Genomic DNA, 27,571 nt, shown 5'->3' on the forward strand with positions numbered 1-27,571 from the left:
TTGGTTGCCTTCATAATGTGATTGGCTTGGCTGAGCGCAGCAATAAGAGCCTCCACAGTTGTATTTTAATAAAACGCCATATATCAAGAAGAAAAACCGTCGAACGTCTTGCGATTTATAGCCACAGCAGCTGTCAGTGGGGGTGGGAAAGGGAAAAAGGGGGGTCGATTTGGAAAATGGAGTGTCGTTGGCCAGGTCAACTCAGGTGAGTGAGTTGGAAAAACTTTTGCTCCACTGCTCTTTGCCAAACTGCCATCCACTCCGCTCCACTCCACTCCACTCCCCTCTGATCCACTTGCCACTAAACAAATTCACACGACACGAAACATTGCACACGACCAGGGGCTCAAGGGGGGCCCCATGATTCGGGGTGTTTCAGCTCCCCAGAAGGAGGGGGAAACACTTCAAACCACTCAACTCGTCATAGACTAAATACTTGTGAAGCCATTCGGCGGTGGGGATGAGTGGCGTTCGAGGGGAGTTCAGAGTTCAGGGGGGATGGCTCGGTCATGAGGTGGCGCCCATGGCAAATAACATTTTGCAAAATCGGCCGCAATTGCCAAACTAGCCAAATTAGAGAATATGCAAATGCAAGCAACATTCACACGATGTGACTGGGTGATGGCAGTCTGCCCGTCAGGGGGAGTAGGGGTTGCATTCGAGATGGAAGGACCAGTGATGTTATAAGGTCACCAGCGTGACTATAACTGGGGGAAGTCACTGTTTAATTGAACTAGATTTTAGTTCCTGTTACTTTCACTTAGAGTCTACTGATAGCTGGGAAAAGTTTGGAAGTCCGAAAAAATAATATTCATTCATTTGATAGATTTACCATCTATAGTCATGGTACACAATGAACATTCATTCATATATTATTATGCAAAAAAAGTATTCCTAACATTATAATCTAGAGATTATAATAATTAATCAAATTAATTATAATAAAATTTTATTTATCATAAGATAGGATTTTTTAAAAATCATATTTGATTTAAGAACCATTTTTGTTTTCTCAAAGTTTGCTCAAAATGAAGGAATGTTAAAGAGAATTATTCGTTATTTTTGTTTTAAACTTTCTAAAATATGTTTTTATAAATAATTAATAATTAAATATTTATACTTCATTTATTACCATAACCATAACCCACTTTAGTGTTTCTTAATTAGCTTAAGCTAGATATATTTTGAGCCGATCTGCAGCTTATAAATCTTTTTAGTGGACATACGCATTTAAAATTCGAACTCCAGATTTCACACGTTTCAGTTTAACCTCATCTCTATTCGGCAGATTAAGTATTGTTGCTGTCGTAATCATAGTCACAGTCGTCCGAGTGCCCATCATCGTCGGCATAATCATCATCACCAGCCATCGTATTCGACAGACGGCATCTCATCGACCTTTCCCCTTGGACGACAAACTGGACAAATAGTTGGCAGCCCGGAGGAGTAGCACCAGGCAGATGGACAGATGGATAGATGGACAGACAGGGAGGATGGCAGAGGGACCGAATTGAATGGAAGGATTGGGGGATTCGGGATTCAGGAACCGGGACTCTGCAGACCAGAACCGTCATCAAAATCCGCACGGAGCCAAAGGTTTATAACTGGCTGCTGTGGTTCGTTTGTCGTCTTAATCGAGAGACGGCAAACCGAGTGAACTTTCCCCAACCAACATCAGTTTGGACGGCTTCTACTTTGCCTTGGCTGCTTTCTGCTGTTGACGTGTCGGCCAACCGAGACTAACTAAAACAGCAAACATATTGACTAGTCATTAAAGTGAAGCGACATCCTCGCCAAATTGTGCAATTAAAACCCAATTGAGTTGGGCGATTGTAGCCAAGACCGTAATTGATACAAGACCACACTACAATTCTAGAAAATAGGTTTTGATAATGTAGCTTCTTGATAATAAAAGTTTAAACATAACATAGTTTGTTTCTTAACAAAATAAACAATTTTACCAAGCCTAAAGCTTTATTTCTCCTGAATTTCTGTATTTAAAATCAAAGAAATAGAAACAAAAAAGGAACCAGCTCTATGTAAGTATTTCCTGCAATTTAAAGGTGAGAATTACAGTATGCATTCTATATGCTAATTTAAATACCTACCATCCAAGTCTGTCAAAATGGTTTTGGTCACTGTGAGTGAAATCCCTTTAATTGTTAGTTGCGGCATTTTTTCAGCGACTTTAGATCCGCATTCGGTTCTCTCCCATTTTTTTCTATTTTACCCCCTTAACCAGCTTGCGGCGTTACGGCTTAAACAAAAGACTCGGGGACAGTTGTAGGGCTGCATACGTTTGGGAAGGCAGAAATGGGTGTTGGGGGTAAATCGGTTTACCCCCCACATAAATCCCTGGCCCGTGGCCCTGGCCTTTGGGGTGCCTCTGCAAAAAGGGGGGCAACGGGGGAGTTTTGAGGCGAACACAACCACCAACAGACAGGCGATTGCATTTGGGTATTGGGGATTAACGTTGCTGAAAATGTTAAAACGAAATCCGTTCGCATGCTGCCGCTATGCTCGTTGAGACCCTTGTTCAAACTGTCGCTGCTTACAACACCAAAAACAGACGGCAAAAGGAGGTGGAATGGAAGGATCAGGATGAGGATGAGGATGGAGGCCCCGTGGAACACAGAGTGTAAAAAATGACACAAAGGCATTTGTAGCCATAAAAACACTGCAATTTGTATTTGAAATTGCCGCAAAATCCCAGCAGCAGCAGCAAAAGCGGCGGCAAATCGCAGGCAAAGTCCTCGTCCAGGATCGAGAGCCCAGAACCCGGCCCAGTCCCAATCCCAATCCCAGTTCCCAGAACCCAAAAACCCAGACCAATTCCCATCCAAATCGCAGGCCCAGTCGACACATCAGTTCACTTGAGTTCCAGCCAGTTGAATATGTATGGCATCGACGTTGTCGCTGCTGTTTCTTTGGTTGTTCGGGGCCCGTGGAGCAACTGCAGCATCAGCAAATCCACTGGGCGTTGTTTTTCGATGAGACGTCGCACCGCTCGGGGAATGGGGGCTTGGAAACACGCGTTATGGAGCGCCAATGCCTGCGGTTTGCGTGCGTGCGCGGGATTCTGAGGTGAGGTGCCGACTTAACCCCTGAAGGCTATCATCGCTTTTAAAATTCCTAAAGGTCAGTGCAAAAGAGGTAAATATTTTATGAAGAAGATAACTTGCCAATGGTACAAAATTTGAAATTATAAAGTAAACACATTGCTTAAAATATTTAGGGGTAACTATTGTCTTAGATATATTTTTAACCTTACACTTACACCAGGTTTTATCAGAAAGTCATCATATAATCATCAAAATAAAAACAAAATAAATTACATCATTTTTATAAACCAGCAGAATAAAAAAGTTAGCAGACGGAAGTTCTTGAAGGAATCCAATAGCTGTAAAAATCCAAGACTTTCCAAGATTATAATTCCTTGAAACCGAAACATCTAGAGCGCGACAATAAGACCCCCTCAGCCGCTCAAGGGTTAATCGCACAATATCTGATTGTTGCTATCAAAATTTGAGTTGGATTTGACGCTCCAGTCGCCCAGCTGCTGCAGTTTTTTTGGGGGTCTTCAGTGCTCCTGCAAGTGCGGCTGCTGTTCGAAAATAAAAACCGCAAACAATAAGCTGATCCATTGCAGCGGGCGAGGATTGGAATTGCAGTGGAGTTTGGATGGGTGGCGAGTAGAACGGGGCGGCGACGGAAGCCTGACACGCATGTTGAGCATTAGAAAAGCGCACGGAGATGGGTGTAGTGATGCTCGGGGAAGGGGATATGGAAGGGAATATGGAAAGGGATACGGAATGGGATATGGAAGGGGATATGGAAGGGGATATGCCGGGCAGACCGCAATCAATATTTTATCAAAGCGAAAGACGCTGTGAAAGCTCAAACTGCACAGACGCTGTTCTTCACAAATTTGAACATGCCACTATTTTTGTATAGGTACCTGGTATTCATAAGGCAGTAGAGTATGTTGGCGAGGAATATCGCAGGATCTACATAGGAGTCTGTATACAGACACCGAAAATACATATGGTGAAAAGAAATTAGTATGATCATAAATAAACATAATTATAGTACCTATTTAAGAATATTTTTGATACACCACGAAAAAGCCTTATTCTTTCCTTGTAATTTTTTTACAATACAAAATTATATTTTAAAAATAAAACAAAATATTTTGATCCCTATATTATTATCTTTAATATTTTCTCGAAAAATTAACTCTATATTACTAAAAGTGATTTCAAAATACATTAAAAACATAAGATTATCGGACTTCGGATTTGTATAGCACCTAAAAATGCAGTACTGGGTACTCCCAAGTCGTAACCCTCGACTATTTTTTATGTTTCTTCTAAGAGCTGATGGCGGGGTGACGTGGGGAAAGTCGGTGCTATTTACTATTCATGCTAAGCCGTGGCGTGTGCAAAAGAAAAACTGCAAACAATGAAAAGCGAAGCGGAGGAAAAGCCGAAGCCAAAGAAGCGGAGCCACGAACTGGCAGCATGAATAATACAGAAATCAAAGCCCGTCCCTGAAAAACCAAGCCCAAAGTCATAAACGGATTCGGGGTGAAAGTATCGGGGGTATCTTGAGGGATTGGGGGAATCCCGGAAAGGAACTACTAGGGGACCGAGGACAGGAGCCCCAGACAGACAGAATCGTTGGGCAAACTTTCATTAAGCTGCTTGAGCAGATTCGTTAATAAATGATGGCGAAACGCAGTCTGGCAATGTCATCAATCATATTGCAATCAATTAATTTGCCCTGCGGCAGGACACAGCACTCGGGATAGGAAACAGACTGGGTGGCCCTTCGAGTCCTTGGAATTTCCCATGCACGTCCAAGTCAATTGCATTGATTCGTTTCTAATTCGGGTTCGTGTTCTCTGCTGTACAAGCACCACAGCAAACCAGCTCAGCAAAATGTCCCCAATAAAACCAGAAAAAAGAAAAAAATAGGAAATAGTAGGAAAAAGAGGAAAACTGAAAGCAGGAAAACCGGGCAGCTGGAGTCTGGACACTCTCGCCTGTCATTTGCAGCACATAACAAAGCGTCAATAAACAACTTTGACAAAAAGGAGAGATCCGGAGTTCGAGAGACGGATACTGGGGAAAACAGGGCCTTGTCCGGCCATATATGCTATATATTGCCCGATTCAGTAGCACAGACCACGTCGCCCTGGTAACCTTTTCGTATTCGGGGGGGCGAAGTTTGAGCATGGAGTTGATTAAGTCTTTGGTCCAAAGGTGTCGTACTTCCTGCAAACCAATGCCTATTCAGTACTACAGAACCAGTCCTCTGGAGGCAGTGCTCAGTCTGCCTACAGACTGATTCTGATTTTCCGCCCTGACAGATCGAGAGATGGAAAGTGGGCAACAAAGGTGCACTTACCACACTCAAACTCCGATTTGGCCTACACCATGGCAACTTTTAATTGGCAATGTAGCTGCTATATGTGGACAGTCGATAAGTCTGCTTTCTGAATGTTCATGAATGTTCTATGAATGTAGATAACTCAGTCTTTGGGAATTGAAAATGAATAGAGCTATAATTTCTAAAAGAGGACTAGGTAAAAAGTTGAGGCATTGGGGTACTCCAATGCAACACAAATTTTGTTTGGAGTTTCCTCTTCTATAAACCAAGTCTGGATGAAGTTAGGAAAACGCAAAACAAAAGTAGTGCGTATAACGAGATTACATATATAATTACCTAATATGGATAGATATTCAAGCTGATGTGAAAAATATTATATAATTTGTTGAAATCCTAGAATAAAATATTAAAATAAGGTGTATAATCAGTCTGAATTCAACCATTTAATGTCTTTCTTCAAGAGGTGGCAATGCCAAAACGGGTCATAAAAATTCTTCTACTTATTAAAATCCGTGTGGTGTTAAATATACAAGTAATAAATAGAACCCTCGCTTTCATTTTGCAATCCCCATTTATTCAACAACCCTAAAATAAACTAACCAAATTAGCAGAAGAGGGGAGGATAAACTTTTCCCCACAATTGCTAAACTTTCCCATTTCGCAAATCAGATTTGAAAACTGTGACTGCCTGATAATCCGCTCCAGCACTCGCACTCGATCCCGACCACAACCATGGCATTACCCGGCTCATCTCCTGGAATTTCCTGGCGGATGGCGAATGGCGAATGGTGGATGGTCTGGAACCACTGACCAATTCGCCGGCTTGTTGACCTGTCCGCTTTTGTTTAGCCCCCGAAAGGCAGGGCCACTCCACTCGGACCCTTACCGAGAACCGCACAAGTTTTTAAGCCCAGTTTTGGCTGTGAAAATTATAACTGCCCGGCTGACTGCTGAGCTGCTGAACTGCTGAACTGAACTGCCACAACGTCCTCATCCTCGGCCGGCTAAGCCCCGCAACACACACACACATGGCCACTTGGAGGCCAAAAATTCAGAGAGAGGCCCTTCTCGTACCCGAAAAATAAAAAAAAGTAGGCTAATGCCACTTTCGAGTAGTTCGGCCGCAGAGTCTAGCTTGTGAAGTGTGTTGGCTGCAAGTGCACTTGTTACCAATTAAGCTAATCCGTCAGATAATTAGTAACATAACACACACACACACACACACCGAGGGAAAGGACCCTCCTCGTAGTCCTGCTGCTCCTGCTGCCTGCACTTCCTCTGCAGCCTCGGCACATGCAATTTATAGCCGCACGTGGTTGTTGCATGTATCACGTGACACTTGATTTCCGGCGCAGTTGGTTTGCCTTTGCCCCCCCCAAAAACCCCTCCCCCCTTTTCCGACCACGCCCCTTTAGCCGGCTTCTACGCCTCCTGCTGCTGTTTGCATTGCTTTTCTTTGCGACTTTTCTAATTTGGACGTTGGCACAACATGCAATGCGATGCCATCGTCAACGTCGTCGCGAAAATTTGTGGCTGCCACCTTATTAAAAGCGCCCAGCAGCTGAGGCTCAGTCTCCGCCAGACAGCACACAGGGTCGAATGCACTGAGAGAAAGTATCAGGGAGTCATTGATAATTTTTCCTGACAAAAAGAGAGAAAGTATCAGGGAGTCATTGATAATTTTTCCTGACAAAAAGGTTTAAGAATAACCAATTCTCTAAAAGGAATTTATAAGTTTATTTTATTTGTATTTTCTTAGCAATAATTATAAAAAAATTTAATTATTTTCAGACTGAACATTTGTTTATAATTTAAATTTTATATTATTCCAAGCTTTATTTTAAAAATAAGAATAAGATATATTTTTTGGCAGTCTAAGGTTAAGGCTTTTTTAAAAATGTACATATCCAAATATTTGTTTTGGCCTTTAAAATTCTCAGCCAAATTTACTTAAAGTATAGTTACTTTTAGTCTAAGCTTAGATTTAAGAAATAAAATGTTATAGTCTTGCGAGCCATATTTATTTAACAGGAAAAAATAATTTATTTTCGTTTCACAAAAATTTAGGTAGGTATAAAAATAATAAACATTTATTTTTCTTATAGTACTATAAACTTTATAATATTGTTATAACAAAATCTATTAAATTTTTCACTTTGTATAAATTTTCTATAGTTATCGAAACCTTTTTGCCAATTCTTTTCTAATTAAATACATTTTCCTTCGCCTGCCTGGCTTTAATTATGGGTTCTGCAATGCTTGCTAATTTGCGGACAAGTCCAGGGGTTACAAATGGTTGCAAGTGAGTGTTCTGGGAGTTCTGAATGCATTTCGCAGCCCTTTCTCCATGTGTGAGCGACTTCCGGCCCTCTTGTTACCCAGTTACCCAGCCACAGCCACTGCTACAGCTACTGCTACCAATATTACCCATCCCGCCAGCCTCTGTGTATTCCAGGGCCACTTTTCGTCTTCGTCAACCGCTCTGCTGCAGTTGCAAATTGGCTGGCAAATGTCGTTGGCTGCTTTTAGGCTGGCTTATTAAAATTTCAACGTGTTCATTTGCCTGCAAGTCAACGGCTGTGGACGTGGACGTGGGGAGGGTGCAGGTCCCTGGGATTACTCTTGCAACAACTAGTTAATGTTTGATTTGCCTGGCTGCCACACATGGTGGAATTTCGGGACGGCAATCCCGATCCCATCCAAATCCAACCCTATTCCTTTCAAGCTCTCAGCGCAGCGCTCGCCTCGAATTTGCAATTTGTTAACTTGAGCAGTTTGTCGCCACATGAAAAGGAAGCGTCAAATTATGGTGGATGGAGTCCCTCTTGCAGGTAGAAGAATGAAAACTCTTGACAAGTTTAGGTAGCTTTGAGATACTTCGAAAAGTTTTTAATGTGTCTGGCTAGAAAATAACATAAATTAATGGGATGAAAAACTAATTTTCTAATAAGTGTTAGTGGTGTGTAAAAGGAGTATACACATAAGATAGTAAAATACCAAATACTTTTTTAAAGTAAAGTCCCTTGTTCTATATCAGCTATGAGTTAATTATAATTTTATGAAACCAATCAAGTATCCCAGGAAATGGGTTGTAAAAAAATGGATTTTACATGTAATCCAATGTCTATGGTAGATATATTTTTTAAAAAAGATTAAGATACAATCAATCTGAATCCGATTAAGTCTACAATTAACTCATCCCATGGAAATGGCAAAAACAAAGGCGAATAAAAATCCCCTCAAAAAGTTCCGACCTCAACAATGCCTTTCCTCCTTCATTGGTTCCAAGGAGTTGACAATACTTCGTCTGACTCTTGTCCACCCCCTAATTACCCTAACAGTTTTAACTCCGGTTTATCCAACCTCTTTTGCCCACTCAGAGAGCATTGCTCTAATTTGTTTCTAAGTGGACCCCGCTGCTTGGCCCCTTCTTCACATAATGGCTAATTAAATCGCTTGAATTACAAGCCAACAATATTAAAATATTACAATATAAACTTTTCTTCTCCGAACAGATTTTTGGCCAAGCAAGAACAACAATGCAAATTAGTCTGCTGTGGGATGGAATGAGGCGACGACTATTGAGGAAAGGGGCCCCGGCCCCAAAAAATATTTCCAGCAGAAACTTTTCACATTAAATAAAATACAAAATGCCCATTAACAGTTCGAGTGGATAAACTCGGTTTTGCATTTCCACACACACACACAGATACACACTCACTCACACACAGCAACCGGAAAAGCCCCAAACAAAAATTGAATTTTCGGTTCGAGGCTCAAACTCAAAAACTCGCGCATGGAAAAGGGGGGCGTTTCCAGGGGCTGTGGGGGAAAATGATCGAAGGGGGGCAAAAGCGTCGAAGGCGAATGCCACAAGAGCATTGTTGGTATTGCCGGTTATTGTTGCTTTTGTTGTTAGCCGGTTGGCATACAATAAAATACGAACGAACGACAACAAAGAAGTACAAATTAAATCCCAATTGGAGTTGACCGCAAAATGGAAAAGACCACAAAATTATAACCACAACGATGTGGGCGAAGGAGCAGGGGCGTCCTGGGAACTGGGAACTGGGAACGTTGCCAAGGGGGGTTGCCCTCCCCCTCCGGAAAATCGAAGCTGCAGATAAGCAGGAGAAGCTTTCAACTTGTTTTGTTTGAGGGCGTTGTGGCCTGATGGGAGTTTTTTTGGGGGGCCCCAACACATAGTTACCGCGCATCGTTTCATTTGGCCAATTGATCTGGCAATCGGCGTGGCTGCCATTTAGTTTTGGCCCTTTATTTCAGCCCCCCTTCCTGCCTCGGCGAAATTGATATTTATATATTTAACCCAGAGCCAACATTAAGCCGGGGCCATTTCCATTGGCTCACAGGCCATCGCAGGGCACACCGATAGCCGATAGCCACACAGGGCGTATGCTTAATGTGGCTAAATGACGTTGTGGATTTCAATTGATTGGGTGGAAGTGGAGGTGGAAGTGGTCGTAGGAAGTGGGTAGTCCTATAGGTCCTATAGATACAGTTGTTCTCTTGTAGGCGGCGATGCTTGAATTGAGTTGTTTGCCTATTTTTAGATTACAGGCAGCAGGTCAACCGAGAACTTTAGCCGAGGAATGTGATTATGCCACGCAGCTAGGGCGGATATTGCCTTAAGGATGATTTCATCCGGTGAGTGTATCCCCGAGGGAAGGGGAATCCTTTGGATGGTATTACAGACAGGCCTGGGAGAAAATCTTTCGATACCATAATACAGTTTTAGGGATTTGAAAAGGATCAATAGCTGTTTTGGCAATATTTTAAATGGATGCAATCCTGTTTTTTTATTGCGGTCTAAATCTTTAGAATGTATATGTTGTTATGAAGATGGGAAGTAGTTAAATAGCACATTAGGAATTTCTTGATTAAAAGGGATAACAAAATATTTAGAAGAACAATTGGTAAATATTTTAAACTATGTATGAAATCTTTTAACGAAATGTATTGTTTTGAAAAGGTTAAGTACCAACTTAATAGAAGTAGAATATTTAAAACCACTAAAGGTATAAATAAATATTATAAATATATGTATACTGTTTTTGGAACTATTACAATAATTTTTAAATGATATATATTGGGTTAAAAAGAAGAAGTACCCCTTTCTTCTTGAGTAAAACAAAATAAAAATTTATAAGAAAAAGGCGCGTAAAAACTTTAACACTTAACCCGAATTTATGGCCTTCCTCAGCAGACCCTTAGGTGATAAATGAGTTTCAAAAAATAGCCATCAATCAAGAAGCGGATGCATCTATGCTAATAATCTGTCCCAAAAATAGCCTTATCAGGAGCATATTTAATGGTGAGTCGGCAATTAGTAATGTGACGAGTACGCACCATCCCCACAATCTGAAACCATCTGAAACCGTCGGCTGCGTGTGCCACATTTATAATTAGCCCAAAACAACAATGGCAGCAGCCAGAGCAATTGCAATACAGACAAGTGCGACGCCTCGTATGGCAGCGTCAAACTTTGGCCTATAAATCGTAGCGCCCAAATTTAAATTAAAACCAAATAAATTAAACGCCTTTCATTGAAGATTAATGGCCTCAAGGCTGGCGTGCGCTTTGTTCCCAGTCGGAAGTGGTCATGGCAGTACAGGGGGGTCAGGGGTTAGTTTTGGGCGACTGGAGGGGGGGCTAAGGACCCCTCTGCCCCCCACCCACCTAGCAGCCTCCTGCTCTTTGTACGCTTGACTGCGAATTTCACGGTTGATGGATTTTCAGTTTCAAATCCTGAGCCAACGAGCTTGGTCTTTAATGCTCAGAGGACGCCTTTCTTCAGGTCCTGCAGCTCGGAAGGAATGCTTTAAGATTGGGGCTGCCGACGACAATTACCACACGTACTCAATTCAATTTTATTCTTTAGTGAATTCAAACGGGTTCCCTTGATCACGTGCTGGTAATCGGGGAACCACACGAACTTGCGGCTTCAGACATTTATGGAGCTACTTTTCTGGAAGCATAAGACCATCTTCAAATTATGTTCGACATTAGCAGAAGTCAGGAGATGACTTCGTTATGTTCTACGAGTTCACTGTAAGAACCATTTTGATTTCGTTTTTATAAGGCCTAGGAAACTGGGCCAAACAATTTATATGTTTGTAAATTTCCTTAAGAATGTATTGCTTTCACAAATCAAAGTATACATTTTTTGAGAGGCAGTGAGGTTGTCTTTACATATACTTTAACATTGTTGTCCTTTGAACATATCAAAAGTGTCTTATATTTCAGCAACAGAACTTTGTTATTTACTAAAGTATTAATTGTTATCAATTTAGTGGAATTCATTGTCCAATAAAAGTCACAATTTTACTTTTATCAACGTTCATGCATTTATTCACTAAAGAATTTACAAAAATTATTGCATTGTTTAATTCAATGCGAAATGAGTCAATTAAAGAGTTTTAAACAGAGAGCAAGCCGTGCTAGTTTACAAAATTTTATTCATTTAACAGCCTGGGGGAAACATACCGACACAAATGCGCTAACAAATTTTTGCAGATTTTCAACAAGAATTCCCTTGGCAATTTTGGTTTATCTGAAATGCGAACAAAACGGCCACCGACAAGTGCAGAGCAATTGTGAATTGCCATTAAATGAAAAAATGTATTGTGTGGTCCTCTTGAAAATGTAACATTTAATATAAATTGAATTTGAATATAACATGTTAAAGTTCTGTTTGATTTCCTCTGTTTGCCCCATGGATTTGTGTCGATTTTTGTTGGCAGAACTTTTGAAAAATTCGAAAAAGATCCACATGAACTCTGCTCTGCCCAACTAATCTCTTAAGTAAACCTACTTTCTGTGGTATCAATATTCAAAGAACAATGTACTTCTTAAAAATAGATTGCCAACCCATTAAGTTTTGCATCCGAGCTGGTGGAGCATAATCCACCCACGCTTAAAATGAAAGGTGGGGTTCTGGGTGGATGGAAAATTTCGCTCAACTTTTCCACACAGAGTTATGTGTGCGAAAAAGTACTGAAAATCTTTAGCGACTTTTGCCTCCGTGGAGCAGCTGCTGTTGCTTTTGCTTTTGCTGTTTTTGGCTGCAAGCAAATTGTCAAGTTGCGGTTGCGCCTTTGAATTATGCAGAGAGAAGGGGTCGCAGAAGGGGTAAAGAAGGTGGTAAAAAAGGGGTGAGAGAAGGGGTGATAGAAGGGGTGAAAGAAGGGGTGAAAGAAGGGGGTAGTTGGAAAAGGCGGATCTGGTGGCACCGGCATCTTTTAACACAACACGGAAGAGAGTTTGGGCTTTGCGGCAGGGGAAAAGAGGGGTGTTGGGTTGCTAAATTTATATGCAGCTTAGTTGCAACCCAAAAATTCTACAAATTTTAATAATAATGAGCTGCTGTTCATGGGTGTGTGTGTGTGTGTAGACATGTGCTGCTAAAATAATAAAGCACCAGCACACACACTCACACTCTGACATTGTTCGGGCTGGAAATTGGATTGCAGCAGATGGCGCCCAGGCGGAAAAAACCACCCACCTCCTTCCCATGGCAGCCTCACCTCATAATAATATTATGTTGCAGCTGCCAAGGCGCAGAGCGAGATCACTGCAGCAACTGTTTGCACAGTCTGAAGGAGGACGACAGCGAAGGACGAGGACGAGGACGAAGGAGTCGGACGAGGTGAATGTGGCGACGTGTGGTCGCAAATGATATTAACAATTCATTAATTAACCTCATTTCGTTAGGGTTATGATGAGGCAGGACGGAGCAGAGCCACAGCTACGGCACAGAGATTGTCTGGACCCTATAGCATACCTATATCATACCTATGCCCTGCCTCCTTTCGGAGGCCAGGGAAAGAACGAAGGTTCTCGCATATCCGGTGCCGGTGCCCCTGTCATTGTTCCGGCTTCAAATTCTGGGTCCGCTCAGCTTAGCCAGTCAGTCAGTCCATGTGCATATTTAGATAGTTAGTAAAGTTGAGCCAGCCCCTGCATTCCGCCAGTTAACTCCCTTTTTAGATGGTCATAAAACTCAGATGCTATTCTGGCTATCACATTTGACCGTTTTAAATATTAAAGTACAGAATTAGACAGAAATAAAATTAATTTGTTGCAAAAAGGTGTCCTTATATTTCCTAATTAAACTATCCAGTAACATTTAATTCATTTTATTAAAATTAAAAATTAATAGTTTTGCTATTTAGTTGAATTTTCTTCAAGAAATCTTAGTAAAAATAGTACATATAATTTATATTTTTCATTGTCCCGAAAGTCTCCCCCAAGTGATGCAAACTGTAGTCTGAAATTATAATATCCTCTCAAAGAAACCAGGTCTATGGTAAAATGTTTTTAATTTCATATTCCAGGTAATGTTAAATTTAGAAAAATATATAATAAATAGTAAGCTGGTCTTCAAGGCTGGCAAGATGCGACATTAAACGAAACCGAAATCAATGGTCTTGAAATAGAAACGGATTGAGATGAAACCATTTCAGATTTCCGCCGAAACGTCGCTTTGTTATTCCAACTGCCATTTGCCATTCGCCCACCAAAATTATTCTCGCCCAAACCCTGGTAACGTCCCGCCCTCCATGGGTCTGGCCTGCTTCCATTCTCATCATCTTTCTGCCTAGCTGCTACTCTGACATTTTAAATAATTAATGTATAATGCATACCAGATGGCAGGGGGCTAGGGATGGCGAGCTGCCACCGAAAATGCTGCCACTGTTTAACAAAAATAAAGTAGAGGGAGAGACGGAAAGCCGGAGCTCAACTTTTAACACGGGATCCCGAGAATGGAGGACCCAGAACCAAGAGCCGAGAGCCGAGGGACCTCCCTAATAAATAAAAGATATTTTAATGTTTTTACGTAATTATATGGCAAAGCAATTAAATATTAAATAACCCAGCGTTAACTAGTTTTGTGGCCCACCGCCACTGCCAAACTATGCGGCAGTTGAAAGTGCAAGGGGGTGGGCGCCTTATAAGTTGGAGTCCCGAAAGGGGTCGAGGGTCAAGAGGTGACAAATCAATCAGCAAATCACTTGGCGTAATAAACTGAAGGCAGGTCAGCAAATCAAGCCAGACAGACGGCAATTTCCGCTTTGCAATTGGCATTTGCCATGGCGGAAGAGGGGGCGAATTGGGGTGAGTGACAGCTCTGGGTGGGCGGATGGCACGGGGGCGTGGCATAATAAAATGCCAGATGTACGATAAAGCGAAAGGACCAGGCTGCTTAAAAGCACCCAGAGCACAGACACCCGGCCCACTCGCAAACTCAAACTCAAACTCAAACTCACTCACACATTGTGGGGAGCTTTAGAGCTTCCAATTGAATGCACAGCGGGAAAAGGATGATGTACAGGATGGTCGGATGGGCGGATGGTCGGATGGGACAGGAGGACGCCATGGGGACACCACTGGGAATCCGACGGGGAGCATTCCGAGAGCTCTCGTGAGCTTGATATTATCACTTCCTGGACATTATTCGGTGCCATAGGCCAAAAAAGACTTAAGCTCTGCCATTGCATCTCAAAGATGCAATTTGTATGTGTCTGCATCTATAGATGGATCAGATCAGAGGTTCGCTATGAAAGTTATTCAGGTTTGGGAAAAGGCTAGTTAAGCATATTGCTATTAAAAAATGTATTTATTTATTAAAGTTCAGAAAAAAAAGAATATCTTATTATTGTAATTACTATATAATAACAATTTATTTTTAAGCACTTTAAATTAGGTGTTGAAAAAAAAAATAGTTTATTTAAGTTCAGAAAAATAGCTACCCACACCATATCCAATTATTATTATCCGTCCACAACAATTTGTGACAACAATATTATAACAATAAGCTCTCTAAATTCCAAGCTCCTTATTATTCTAAGGCAATAACCAAGATGCTTAGAACTTCAGCAAAGAGCTGTTGAAAGTATACTTGAAAGCTAACCAGTTGTTGAACACTCTTGTTTTATTTCTAGCCTTATATGTACGCTTTCCTTTCCTTACAAACCGTCGAGAGACCCTCGCACATGTGTATTTTTCGAAGCTGGCAAACTTTCTAAAGAAATTGCACTTTGACTCATGCTTATTACAATAAGCGACGTTCTCTGGTTTGTTGGCACCTGCCAAGTCAAAAGTGGATGCGATTCCAGTGGAAGGTCTGGAGTCCTCCACTCCTCCTCGCCACTCCAATCCACTCTCCACTCCCCTGTAATCCCGATGCGTCTGTGCTCAAGTTCGAGCCTTGGTAACAAACGTAACGAACGGAAACGGATATTGCATACTTATGCCGAGTGCAAAATGGCAACCCACAGGGACGCGGGGAAAGGTCAGGAGTCAGATACTGTCCATACCTTCCCATCGGAAGGTATATATATGTACGTACCTATATAGTAATACACACATCGATACGGAACGACACGACGAGGAGCGCCAGCCACCGGCAAACTTTGTGAAAAGGACTTGTAAAATCAAAAGCCGATTAGATTCCATTTCAATGAGCAGCAAGCTGGTTGGTCATTTCACTGGGCGTGCCGTATATGTACTTCAAAGGGGTCGGCAAGGTTCTAATTCTGGTTCTGATTCTGATTCTGGTTCCGATTCTGATGCCGATTCTCGCCCAGGCAGTGCACATGAAGTACGAGCTGGCAGTTGGACTCCAAAACGGTCCATATTATCGCTGTTTTGGCCACACAAAATCACGAAACCCGAACCAGAAAACGGCTTCACGGAAATGGAATCCCCGTTGCTACGCGATTTTAAGGGGACCACATTGCGGGGAAAGTGCACCGGCATATATGGATGCATATCTGCTAACCCGGCACTTGATTAGCTCTCAAATTAAACTAAGCAACGGGCTTTGCCAAATGCTCACGGGCCTGTAAACCGAGCTGCGTTTTGCCGGGGTTCGAATTGCAGTGATTTGTGCGGAATAACTGGGTCTCGGAATGGCGGGAATCCAGTTGAAGTGTTGGTATTTTGTAGTTATTAAAGTTGTGCAACGTTTCTGCAATTAAAAAAATAGTTAGGAGCTGAATCCTTGGAATCGAAATAATTAAATTGGATTTAATAAACTGAACAATTAGTAATAAGTATATGTATACATATTTTGAAACTGTAAGCAATAAGGTAAAACAAACAAATAAACCAATTAGTAATTAGTAATGTACACAACAGGCACTTATTTTGAGCTAAAATATCAATAGAACTGGTAAAACATATGCTAGTTTAGAATCATTTTTTATTTGTTTTTATTTGTTTATTTAAATGTTATCTATCGCTTTGCATAAGAATACCCCTTAAAGTTACTTACCTTATGCAAAAATTAATTGATGGAAAGGCCTTGATTCTCACCTTTTAAATCTATTTGTAATTTTCAATGTCGAAAATTAAAAATCAATCTCATGGCTGACAAGTGTTCCGCTTGACTAATTGATGAGTTCCACCTCTGTACTGTGTGTCTAAAAATGAATTGATTGAAACTGTGATTTAATTTCCACCTTCAAGGGTCCTTCTCTCAAGCAACTGCGGAATTTGCCACTCAGAAATCACATAATTGCTCTCTGGCCTGTCCCGAGCCACCTCTGGCCATTATCCTGCCCTCTGTAGAATCCTGGGTCCTGAGCACCTCCCTCGTCGAGATGAACGTCATGGTCTCGATATCCTGCCATCCATCCACTCTTTTCCTCTTTCATCTCTTTGTGCCGGGCTCACATGACGCCCCTCCCGTCGAATCATCTGCATTGCCCAGTCATGTGTGCTCTGCCAACTGATTTGAGCCGGAGTTAGAGGTCCCGATGGGGGAATCACCGGAGTGGGAATGGGAATGGGAATCGGTATTGGTATCGAAGGTAGCCACACTCCTCGGACTCCCGACTGTATTTGCCTTAATCAGTCTAGTCGAGCGGCTAGCTAATCGTTTATGATTTGGTTCTGATTCGCTCGCCGAAATAACCATAAATCGGATGAAGCACCGGTGCTACAGATCCGTACTCCGCAGATATAATCCCAACTATATCTATATGGTGCGAATGCTGTAGACCGCATGGGAAGCCCAGTGAAACCGCTGCTCTGTGTGTTTTCGACTATAAAATTAAATTGCGATGTGGTGGAAAAGTTAGAGCAATGCCCAGTGCAACAACTGGAACAACAACAACAACAAACTGTTCCTTACTGCCCCACATTTGGTCAAAAACACACAGATACTGAATGTGGGTTAGAAAAAGGGGGGTGGTTCGGAAAATGGTGGGGGGGCTTGGGAAAAAAGTGCAGCAGTGAACAATTGTTCAGTGCATATCATTTGGTTAAAAGGATTCGTTTTACTCTTCCGTGTGGTTCGGACTCCAGTTTCAGACCCCCCCCCCCCCACTCTATATGTATAAGTGTGTGTGCGAGTGTGTACAAATCAACTAATCTGCTCCCCACGGCAAAGTTACGAGAAGACCGACAATTATATCCGCTCTCTGCTCACAATTTTTGCATGTCGTAAAGTTTCTAGTGGTGCACAGCTCCAATTCACTTCCCTCCCTTACAGACCACCCCATGAATAGGTATGTTCGTATATATATACGACTGCAGTTTGGCCCCAACCGACGTTCTAACGGAACTGAAATGGCAACTAACACACGCTTGCTGCATTTTTTGAATGCCCTTTCTCCGGTTTTATTTTCCTTTTGGGGAAATGCCGGGGTATTCATTGTGACGCAGGAAACAATTGGATTGATGTCCCCTGGGTGGCAAGAAAGTAATACAGTGGAAACTCTGTGACTGTAATTTTACAAGCTCTGAGAGTTTATGAGTCGAAACAGATTTCACGGAAAATCATAAAAACTGCGAACGTTTAACAATGTATTTTTACAAAAATATTTAATTCTTGGATTGGGCATTGTTTTTTCCCACCAAAACTTTAATATAATTTTTAGGTAGAAAGTAAATATTATTTAAGAAAACATTTTTCATAGAAACTGTTTATAAGTCAAAAAAGAATATTTCAAAAAAGTAAATGCTATTACAAAACAGAAACTATTATATTAAAACCTATACATTTCTAAAAAACAAAAAATGTTTAAAAAACAAAGGACAAGAAAAGGCTTTCTCCATTTGTTAGGAATGATTTTTAAGGTAAATATAAATGTTTCAATAAAATAAAACCCTTATTTTCAGATATCCAAAGGCTCCTTTCCCGCCAAAGAGCATCTAAATTTCGTGAAATTCCTCTAATTTTTTTCCATTTTCAATGCTGTTGCATACTTTCAAGAGCAGTGAGCTGCACAGCACGTGGATGTGTATCTTCGCCTGGGTCTGCGCCTGTATTGGTGTCTGTATCTGTGTCTGTGTCTGCATCTGTGTCTGTGCATCCTTGCTGCCGGGACTGTTGTGCCGAGTGTGAATCTGCCCTGGCATTACTGTTTGTATTGCAAAAGTTGTTGTAACTTCGTTAAAATAAGCACTCTGTTAGTTTGCCCGCTGGCGCGACGGGAAGCGTCCCCCCTTCCGAGTTTCCTAGTTTCCCAATCTCCCACTTTCCCCGTCCTCCGGTTTTCCCCCAAACACCTTCTTTCCTGAAATTGGTGGATAGGTTGTGTGGGGGCAATGCAGCAGATTTGTCGGCGGTTTTTGCCATTACTGCTATGCCGGCTAGTCCTGCTGGCCACTCCCCCTGCCGCCTCCTCCGCCCCTTTCTGCCCCGCCCCCCGGATTCCCCGATAGTTGGAATATCTGCATTAGTAATGGTGAGTGGCGGCGAGTGCCAGGCAAATTGGGTGGATTTGGATTTACCTGCTCGTCGCCGGCTTTGACAGCCAAGTGTGCTCTGCTCAGAGCCCCCCTTTTCCCAACACCCCTGCTTTGCCCTTTCCCCACGAGCCCCCCTTTTCCATTTTACCCCCATGTGTGGCAACATGCCTGCGAGGTAAACTTAACGTTTAGTTTTTCGGGCGTCAGCTCCTTGGTGGCTATTAAATTGCTGCAACTCCTAATGGCGCTCCCCAAGCAGCTCACTTCCTTTCACTTTCGGCTGAGATGTGGCTGAAACAATATCGATACTTGTTAGCTGGGAAACAGGTAAAACAGTAAGTAGCCGTGTGCACTACCTACGGCAGTATGTGTACACTGAAATTAAATGGTGCATACAACCGAATTTCCTTAAAATGTTGCTGGTAGTAAGAAAACAATGTGCCATTAAAGTCAATTTCTCAGTGTCAGGTTAACTTTTGTCATTGGTGTTTTGCAAGAAATCAGTTTGTCAATATTATGTCAAGTTGACCGAAAGCTCTTAACTACAGGTAATGTTCTAGTTAACATTTCTCTAGTGATAACCAATTATACTTTCGAGATTTAACATCACATTGAGAAAACGAATTCGTCTTACCGAACAATTTAACTTTATGTTAGTTTCCTCTGACAGAGAGAAATCAGTACTCAATAATTTAACAAAAAATGGTTAGAAAATTATACAAATCATAATGTTGTACGATGTTATTGGCTTCTACAATATATTTTTATTACCAACTTTACAAATATTGGTATAATTGGTTGAAAAAAATAAATATGAGTTCAAAAAATTAATAAAAATTTACTTTCCTGTTTGAAAATTTTAAAAATAAGATGGGCTTGTAAGCAAATATTTCTCGCTGTGTAGCAATTTTTAATAGCCGGTGCAGTTGCCTCTGCAGCTGCAGTGCAATCCCCACCGACAACTTGTACTTAGTGCCGCTTCCTTCCGCCCAACACGCAAAATGGCGAGGGGAAAACTGCAAAAGGCGAGCGGAGAGCAGCCAAAGGAGAGGGCCTTATGTGAAAGGGGGAAATGGGAAAGCGGGGAAAGTGGGGAAAGCGAACAGCTCGTCGGCAGGACTGTCTGAAATGCAATTAAGTCGCATCGACATGCAATCTCCGGCATGGGGAGGCCGGGCCGCATAAAGGACTCCGCAGGAACAACAAGTACAACCACACGGACCCACCATTCGCGGCCATACCCATTCGCGGAGGGAGGAAAAGGAGGAAAGCCTTAAAAGCGCTGAAAGGTTTCAGTTATCCCCTAAAAAAAACACAACACACACGCACTCGAACCAGAAGGAACCCCGCACACAAGCTGAAAAGGGAATCCGGCTTGACGAGCCTCGAAATACCCTCAAAGGGGCATCTGTGGTCGGGATTATTTATAGAGCAGCTTCTCGGGCGGTGTGAATGCCCTACGACTACCGTGGGTGCAACTATTTACATTTGTGATTGTTTTAATGAATACGAAAGGCGCAACAACTTGTTTTAATGGAGAACCGTCCTCAACACTTTCTTTGGAACTTGCTTTTCTATAAAGAACATCCAGAGAAAGTTGTAGTACAATTTTAAAAATTAATGTTTTCAACTTTGCGATGAGGAAAATTAAGTATATATTACTATGGAACAGTACTTAAAGTATTTCTGTAGGACTGAAATCATCATATCATTCGTAAAGTTAAAAAAAAAGATTTATAAGTCATGGAACTTATAGAACTGTAAGTTTAATTATTTCGAAAAAAACAAGGTAAAATACATTTTAGGGTTTGATTACTTTCTTTTTTCTTACCATAAGTCTGACAGTATCGACAAGCAGTTTGTTTATATAAGATCGAAATATATAGAAAACAGTTTATGAAGAAGTTGACTTAAAAAGTTTTTATTTTGGTATTTAAAAAACATTAGTGTTGGCACTCTCACCATCTTTACAATAATAGTTGGTACTAAAGAGTATCCATAAATTCCGTACCACAGTGTTCGGACGTCATTCCATTGGAGGGAGGCAAGCAAGATCTGGTTGCAATGGAATGCACTCATTGAAACACTTTTGAGGGCCGATAATCCAATTATGGCCTGGCCAGGGGTTCTTTCTCCTCGGATCCTGCTCCTTGTTCTTGCTCCTTTGGTCCTTGTAAATTCGCTGCTCGTTTCCCCGCTTCACGTGCTGTTTTTATGGGAGACAGTAGGGGAAAGTGCTACAAGTTGGCGGGCGAAGCGAGAATCGTGCCACCTGGGGCAACCGCGTCTCCCGCACATAATTTGCCCCAACTTATTTTGCCCCGAGTCGAGTTTCACACTAAAATGTGTAAAAGGGTCAACAGCTGCAGGGCAGCCGTATCCGGAGTTGGAGCACGAGTCCTTATTGGGGGCTAATCTCTGGGGTCTGGGGCTGATAGGGGTTAAACAGAAAAAACAAACCAAATAAAATCATCTCGGGTGGTGCAATTTGCTGTGACCAAATCGAAACCCATTCCCATTCCCGCCAAACACAAAAGGGTTAATATTTCTAGCATTTTTATCTTTATTTCATATTCAATTTTCTGTATCGATATTCATTTTCAGTTTTTCATTCACTACTTTAACTTCTCCTTTTGTTTAAATTTCGTATTTTTTAGCCGCTGTGTATTAAATGAAAAAATAATTGGAAATAAACGCTGGCTTGAATAAACATAATGAACATTCCATTCCGTTTGCTATATATGTACAATATTATTTGATAAAAATTCCATTTGGGATTTTGTTTTGTTTTTGGGACCTGGCTGGTTAAAATATTGGTTTGGAAAAAAAAAATTGCAATACCAGCAGCTTTTTCAGAGTGTTTGTTTTGCCATAATTCATTTGTCCACTTTGTCTCATTCAATAGTTTATTTATCAATATCATTATTATTATTATTTTACTTGTGCATTTTGCATCATCGTCGTGTAAACAACTACAATTAGTATCACGATTGTCATTGTTGTAACCGAAATAATGTAAAAAGGTGGAAACCACAAAAAAATCCAATGAAATGGTGAGTAATGAACGGAAAAAAACAAGGGAACGTTTTTATTTCGTAATTTATTCCTCTCAGTTAAATTGCTTGGAGTTGTGTATGTCTGTATATGACACGATTATGCTTTTCATTATTTTACCATTATTATTATTTTTTGCCAAACTGATATGTACTTATATATGTCTGCGTGTGTGTTGTTAAAATTTGACTGCCCGCAATGTTTGCAAACCGTTTTCTAGTTTTGCTGTTAGTTGTGCAATGTCCGCTACTCTTGCTTAAAAAACAATTAATAATTGCTATCCAATAATGGTTCATATTATTAGTATATATCGTTCTTTATATATATCTCGATTTATCTAAATGTGTATTTATATTAATATTTATATTTAATGTACTTATTGGCCTTGTCTAAATGGGAAATTATAGGCAAATAAAACTAGACTTTCGTATTATTAGTTTGCAAATTCTTTTTAAAAATAGTTATACAACTATTATTAACAACTTATGCCCCTAGGTTGATCTATGGAGATGCAAAACTGTTTATTAACTAGGCTCTAAGTGTGTGAGTGTGTTAGGAATCATCATATGTTCGCTGGTGTGTGTATGGTTCTGTGTACGTAATCAATTGCATTAATTACCTTAAATGTTGGCCAAGACACAAAGTCATGCATTGGGCACTGGGGGTAGGGATATTACGTTAAAGAAGGAATAAGTTGGAGTCAACTACAAGTTCAACTTTTTGCTGGAAGTTTATGAGCGGAAGAAATTACTTTTGGTGACGGGCTTCGCAAATTTTCTCAATGAAAATCAAAGTCAGCAGTTGGAAGAAACTTAAATGTAAATCCAAGGAGGAGAAAATCAGCCCAGCACATGACTTGTTCCACTACTTATAAATACACTTTGTTCGTATGCATATAAAACTTATCAATTACGAGTGGACATAAACCGATTTGCTTGTCTTTCAATTAACTGTATCTTTATTGTTACGGGCCGCCTCTCACCATTAGCTAAATCCCAAAAATTCGTAGCTACCGATTAGTTTAAGTTGTTGTTCGATTTTTATATATATTTATATATGTACATATCATACAGGCAACCATCAGTTGAGTATCTTCAGCAGTTCGCCACAGGAGCGGAGTTGGGAGCTAGGAAGGCCACCTCCTCCGGTTCGATGTGTTGTAAACTTACTTCGCCGGCAACTAAAGCCAACATCAGAGAGTCATGGTCGTCATCACGATGGGTATCAGCAGGGCCATTGCGAAGGGTAACAGGAATATCCGCTGGCCAGAACTGCTCAGCGCACTCGCCTGGCAGAGCAGGTCCTCGGGAAAGATCTCCAGGATGGGCAGGTGCCGACCCGAAGTCGGATCGTGGCAGGTGTTGGCACGGGCTCGCTGGGGATTGTAAATGGGAGTCCATTAGGAAATACTTACTAGAGATTACGTAAAATCTACTTCGAGGCTCCGAAGTTTCGATATATTGCAAAGCTCAATTTAAGTTTCCTAATATCTAACTGTACTATTTTCTACTTATCTAACTTTAAAGTCGTATACTTTGTTTAAAACTAAAAACTAATCTAGAGAGCTAATAAATAGAAATTTTTGATATAGTTTTACATCCCAAGTTATTTAATATTTCAAATAAGGCAAATTGTATAATATCAGGAAGCTTATCATCGTTAAAGTTAAAGTTGCTAAAAGAAAAAACCACAGAATCTTAAGATAACAGACTTTAAGGACTTGTCAATCAAAATGTTAACATCACTTTGAGAAACCGAACTTGTTTTTCCGAGCATCTTAACTTCATAGTACATTTTTTTTACAGATACCAATATATAACTTAATGGACTTTAAAAGACTGATCATTGTCCAGCCATTCACAGGGTAACATAAAACAATGCTTTACCTAACAGTAAGCCTCTTAAGCATATAAACACTTGAGCTTATCCTTCTACTTTGCATAAATATCTTTAAAAAAGGTATAAACGGTATAAAACACATAAAGCTTACGCGCATATCGGCAATCGATAGGGGTAACTTTGGGTCAAAAATCAAGATGTACACAAGGTTAAAACAGAATATTAGCGAGGGAAGAGTCACTCAGATAAACTCACCTGGACCATGCGCTTGAGGTCGTCCTTCTGGATGACCTTGATCTGGGCGGACTCCCTCAGCCACCGCCTCAGCCAGTGGCCGAACCACACCAGGCCGCACTCGCATTCCAGGGGATTGTGCGATGTGATGAGCCCACCCATGATGCTCCTCGTGCCCACCGCATCCCAGTAGCTCTTGTTGGGATAGAAGCTGTCGGCTGCGAGGGCGTTGATGCGATTGTGCGAGATGTCGATGGACAGGTGGGGCACCTCCCGCAGGGCATAGAAAATCCCGGGTGGCAGATCAGAGATGCGGGTGTGCGAGATCTTCACCTGGAGGCGCTGACTCCTCGACAATCCACTGAAGACATCCGGGGCGATGGTCTGGACATTGCTACCATAAAGCTCGAGTAGCCGGATTTTCGTGTTATTGGCCAGCTTGGCAAACAGCTGCTGGTTAATATTGGGCTCCAGGCAGTGGACCCTCAGCTGCTGCAGACCCGGCAGCCTGGCCACAATCTCGCCCAGATTCGAATGCGAACTGGCGTGCAGTTTCCTCAACGAACGCAGTTTGGAAAAGGCCTGCGGATTGGCCACCTTCACGTCCAGGATATTCAGTTCGGCCAAATGCCGCAAACTGGCCAAATCGTGCAGCGTGATCCTTCTCAAAGGATTGTGGGCCAGGTCCAGGACCCTCACCGATGGCGGCAAGTGCTCCGCCGCACAGCTGGCATTCGTGAGTTTGTTGTGCGAGACATTGACGTGACGCAGGTGGCGCAGGGAGCCCAGTGGCGACAGCTCCTGCAGATAGTTGCCACTCACATCGAGGTAGGAGAGCAGGGGCAGCTTCAGCGGCGGCAGGACATACAGGCCCATGTGGTGCAGGCTCAGCTGCCGCAGCCGCGGGGTGTGGACGAACACCTCCCGCAGGTTGGTCGTCACCAGCGGATTCTGCGAGAGGTCCAGATTGGTCAGATTGTTCAGGAAACTGAACGTGTTGTCCGGCAGTATGGTGATGCGGTTGCGGGCCAAACTGATGTCGTACAGGAACTGCGAGTTGATGAACATCGAGGCATCCAAGTACTCCAGATTGTTGTGCGACATCTGGATGGAGCGCAGGGTGAACCCGATGTCGGTGAAGGCCGGCACAGGCCACACACTCAACTGGTTCTCGGCTATGTCCAGGAATTCCAGTCTCGTGTTCATGAAGACCTCCCTTGGCAGAGCTTTCAATCTATTCGAATTGATCCGCAGGATTCTTAACTTCCTAAGGTTCGAGAACTGTTCCACCTGCAGCTGATCCAACTGATTATGACTCAAATCCAGTTCCTGTAGGCTGTTCAGGCCTTGAAAACTGCGACGCCTCAGCGAGGTGAGATTGTTGTGGGCCACGTTAAGGATTTCCAGGAATTCCAAGTCCCCAAAGGCATGGCTTTGCAAGGAACCCAGCTGGTTGTGGGCCAGGTTAAGGAACCTCAGCGTATTGGCCAAATTAGTAAAGCTATCCGATTTGGACACATGATTGTGACTGATGTCCAGTTGGTAAATGTACATATAGCTGTTCAGTTCATCATAGAAAGTGGATATGTGATTATGACTCACATTGAGTCGCAGTGGCGTTGTGGTATTGGAAACGTAGAGAAAGGACTTTAAGGACAACGAACACAGCTGATTGTGCATCAGATCCAAAGCAGCCAGATTAGGCAGAACTGTAAAGGCTCCATGGGATATATTAACCAGACGATTATGAGACAAATCCAAGTAGCGTAGGAACTCAAGATTGTGAAAGGCATGACGGGCTATCGTCCTCAGGCGATTCGATTGTAGGTTGAGTGTCTGCAAGTCCCCCAGACTGTGAAATGTCTCCGCCTCCAATCGCTCCAGGGCATTGTAGGACAAATCAATTTCCACCAGATGGCTGTGAACATCCGACTGAAAGAGTCCGCGGGGCAGTGTTTTCAGCTGATTGAAGCTAAGATTGATGTAGCTTAACTCTCTCATCTGTGCAAAGGACTCATTGGAGACCTGCTTCAGGTTATTGTTGTCCAGGCCCAGCCAAATAAGCTGGGAAAGTGGGAGAAGGGCATCTAATGGATCCAGACTTTCCAGACTTCTGGCTGGGAAGACGGCAAATGATAGCTCCAGAATCTTCAGGGTTCGCGAGACATTCTCGAAAACCAAGGGATGATGTATGGTGATATCGTTGAAGCTCAAACTAATCTCCTGAATCTGCTCCAGACCCGCAAAGGAGCCGAGATGAAGATGGGTTATCTTGTTGTTCCTTAGGAGTATAGTTTGCAGATTGCTGCCCCAGGAATCCACTGCGAAAATTCCCTCTGGAATGTCTGTGATAGAATTGTAACCCATGTTCAAGTAGGACAGTTGAGTGTAATTCTTCAACCCTAGAACTGGAATCATCGTAAAGTTATTGCCACTTAAACTCAGGACACGTAGGTTTTCCGTGAACGAGGGAAGATTGTTAAGCTGACTAATCTGATTGGAAGTCAAGTAAAGATACTTCAAACGATGCAGGGAGGACAAGGCCACGGGAACTGTAGTGAGACGATTCCTCTCCAGGTCAAGATACTCCAGAGTCTCCGTTAGACCCTCGAAAGCCGCAGGATGCACTCGACTGATTGCATTGAAGGCCAGTACCAAATGGGCTATGCCCGTGGCCTTGAAAACCGCCTCCGGCAGTTGGGTCACAAAGTTCTGCTCTAGATTCAAGGCCCTCAGATGTACATCCGAGTAGTTCTGCTGGAAATAGTCAGACTCCAGACTCTCAATGCAATTCTGGCCAAGATCCAGGCGTTCCAGGTGCATTCGCAGTGGCCTTACTTGCAGCTCCTTCCACTGAACACTTTTTATAAGGTTATCTCTTAGACTCACGATCCGCAACTCGGGAAGTTGTTCGAAAAGTTGCTGGGGGAAGACCGTGAGAAGATTGCTGGACAAATCCATGGTCACCAGGGAACGTGGAAGATAGTTTCCGGCCACATGGTAGATACGATTGTTGGACAGATCCAGCCACAGGAGTTTTTGCAGCTGCTCAAAGGGACGACCTCCCAACGTCCGATCCCCAGAACTGGGTGATGGTGGATACAGGGAATTACTGGTCTCCAATCTCGTTTGCACGGCAGCTAAACTAGAGGGCTGGGAACTGTTATCATTCTGGGAGATCACCTCTATGGATCCACCTCCCGGCGCCACTTCCGTAATATCGTTGTCAGATAAATGCAGGGAGCGCAGGGTGTCATGCTGGGCATCCCAGTTGCCATCCAATGTGGTTATGTGGTTTCTGGTAAAAAAAAAGATATTTAAAGGATTAAATAGA

General features: G+C 42.3%; 1 protein-coding gene across 2 annotated transcripts in view; it reads right to left on the bottom strand.

The window, feature by feature from the left end:
• Positions 1–21,649: 21,649 nt before the first annotated feature.
• The window catches only part of LOC108021145 (chaoptin), a 43,003-nt gene continuing 37,081 nt past the window's right edge, over positions 21,650–27,571 (bottom strand). Inside the window, exons 5-7 of one of the 2 annotated variants that reach the window (XM_017089715.4) lie at positions 24,259–27,535; positions 24,155–24,181; positions 21,650–23,539 (exon numbers count right to left, since the gene is read on the bottom strand). In XM_017089715.4, coding sequence (XP_016945204.2) covers positions 23,357–23,539; positions 24,155–24,181; positions 24,259–27,535 — 3,487 coding nt within the window. In that variant the 3' untranslated portion in view covers positions 21,650–23,356. The remainder of the gene's footprint in view (positions 23,540–24,154; positions 24,182–24,258; positions 27,536–27,571) is intronic. The other variant, XM_017089716.4, reaches the window with a different exon arrangement.

The sequence above is a fragment of the Drosophila suzukii genome, chromosome 2L, assembly GCF_043229965.1.
Source record: "Drosophila suzukii chromosome 2L, CBGP_Dsuzu_IsoJpt1.0, whole genome shotgun sequence".
Lineage (NCBI taxonomy): Eukaryota > Metazoa > Arthropoda > Insecta > Diptera > Drosophilidae > Drosophila > Drosophila suzukii.